The sequence below is a fragment of the Arachis ipaensis genome, chromosome B09 (assembly GCF_000816755.2).
Source record: "Arachis ipaensis cultivar K30076 chromosome B09, Araip1.1, whole genome shotgun sequence".
NCBI lineage: Eukaryota > Viridiplantae > Streptophyta > Magnoliopsida > Fabales > Fabaceae > Arachis > Arachis ipaensis.
In genome coordinates, this window is record NC_029793.2 from 13,783,842 (window position 1) to 13,786,284 (window position 2,443).

The following is a 2,443-nucleotide window of genomic DNA, read 5'->3' on the forward strand; positions in this document are numbered from 1 at the left end:
ACATAGATTGATAAAGAAGCAGATGGATCAATAAGAAAAGGATTGAAATTGATAAAAATGATAAATTAAAAAAGATTAAATTAAAATTGAACTCAACCTTATTTGTTTACATCATTCTTTTGGATAAATTGAAATTGAACAAATGTGTGTGAGATTGAAATTAAACTCACTCAATCTTTTTCAACAACATTAAGGAGGGACACATTGCAAGGAGGATCCTTTTAAATAAATTCATAAAGAAGCAGATGGATAAATAAGAAAAAAAAAGATTGAAATTAGATAAAAATGATAAATTAAAAAAGATAGATTGAAATTGAACTTGAACTCACTCAACCTCCCTTGTTTCCATCGTCTTTTGGATAAATTGAATTTTGGATAAATTGAAAATATACGGAAGAAAATCACTCTACCTTCATATACCATTTTATTAGTTTACTCAACTTTATAATTCAAAAAACGAGCAAATCTTCAAAATTTTATACCAATAGCAGCATCAGTTGCTTTTACAAATTTAATATGAACCAAACATATGAGAACTTCCATGAACTAAACACCAACAGCATGTTCAAAATTTTGAATGTCAAAATTGCTCAAATGCACAATCTGCTAGAATCCCCAAAGTAATGCACCTTACACCGAATAGCTTAAAACTAAAAGCAGGTTATAACTAAAATTACTCAATGCGTATCTGCTAGAATGTAGAATCCCAAAAGCAATGCAACTCATACAGAATAGCTTAAAACTAAATAAAACTTTTCATATAACATTGTCTGAACCAACTGAAAACAGAACATCGCGAGCAAAAAAAGACTTCGACTCTACTTTTACTGTTCGCCAGGCAGTGTCTTAATGATATCAGAATCACCTGAAAATAAAGGCAACAATTAACATCATCATAAATGTAAACCTAGTTTATCATGTAGAATGATAAGTGTTCATGGAAAGAAAAGATACCAGGATCAATAATGCTAAGGCAGCAAACTCTATAATATTTTCCACATGCAGTGCCCAAGTCAACGTTGTCTGCAACCAACAAGAAATAATTCGATTACTTGTTTATGACGACCGAAATAAACAGGGACCAAATTAATGTAAACTAATCGACAAAATCAGCTGGACATCTGCGTACAATACTGTTATAAAAGCGAAATAGCAAGTTCACATCATGTCCAGCAGAAACACCATGTTTATAACAATCAAAATGCAAATTCCCGAATACAAGACATCATTTTCAAAAAATGATTGATACAATGCCAACTAAAAACAATATCGAAATAGACATGGTTCAACACAAAATCTCCATCACCTAATATTGATAACCAGAGACTCAGAAACTGACTTCTTATCATTCACATAATAAAGCAGAGGATGCACTCCAATTGGGAGTGCAAATTTTGAAATCTAATTATCACATAACTTGACGAGGAGCCTTGGAGCAGCGGTTGAGTTGTTTCCAAGTAACCTCAAGGTCACGGGTTCAAGCCGTAAAATCAGCTACATGTAATTATCAGAGTACACAGCCTACGTTAAGGGTGCGGCCGATGCATGGAGCCTGCCTTAAACAGGGATGCTTGTGCACTGGCCGCCCCTAATTATCACATAACTTTTTTAATGGGGAATTACATATTGTTCCTAGGTTTACAGCAACCAAAGTGGTTCTAGGAAACTAACTACAATAACAGAATATGTGCAAGCACACAGAGAGATTAAGAACTTACTCCCATTGTAATGGTGCACTCCCACCTTTGCCAACATGGCATAGTACTCAATTTCTGACTTCCTCAAAGGTGGACAGTTGTTAGCAATGATAATCAACTTACCTGAAAACAGAGCAAGATTCAAAACAATTATCTAATCATTTCGATTTCAATTAATCAAAAAAATTAGGGGAACCACAAATCTCCAGATTCTGAAAAGGCCACAAATCACAAATACCTTTGGAGGTTCTGAGGGATTTGAGAACGGTCTTATAACCGAGGGTGTACTTGCCACTCTTCATGACAAGGGCGAGCCTGTTGTTGATGCTCTCATGGGTCTTCTTCTGCATAACATCGAATTCAAACCACTCCAACACTTAATACCATTTTCGAAATCGAAAAGGCGAAATCAGATAGAGACATAAAGAGAGAAAGAGATTACCGTCTTCTTGGCGGCCACCATTGTTGCTGGACTCTGGAAGAGATGGCAAGTGCAGAGAGGAACAAAACCCTAGATGCTTGAAAATATATAGTTTGATTAGGGTTCTTCATTTGTAATGGGCTTTTTTATTTGTGATTTCACATTTTTTGACACGTGGATGTTGTTATTGGATCAGATTTCGTTCATTCATAGGCCTTATTATTGAGCCACATTTTTTTTCTTATTAATTGTAATCTCTTATTAATATCTTTTTGTTGGATTTAGTTTTAATTTTTCTTTCAAAAATATTATTTTGATATATTCA

The 2,443-nt window shown here is 34.1% G+C and overlaps 1 protein-coding gene across 1 annotated transcript; it reads right to left on the reverse strand.

The window, feature by feature from the left end:
• Positions 446-2,277, reverse strand: LOC107619035 (60S ribosomal protein L30). The gene is made up of 6 exons (XM_016321244.2): positions 2,140-2,277; positions 1,936-2,041; positions 1,719-1,820; positions 955-1,023; positions 802-865; positions 446-667 (listed from the first exon to the last, which is right to left on the reverse strand). The coding sequence occupies exons 1-5, from the start codon at positions 2,158-2,160 to the stop codon at positions 825-827; spliced, it is 339 nt and encodes a 112-aa protein (XP_016176730.1). The 5' UTR covers positions 2,161-2,277; the 3' UTR covers positions 446-667; positions 802-824.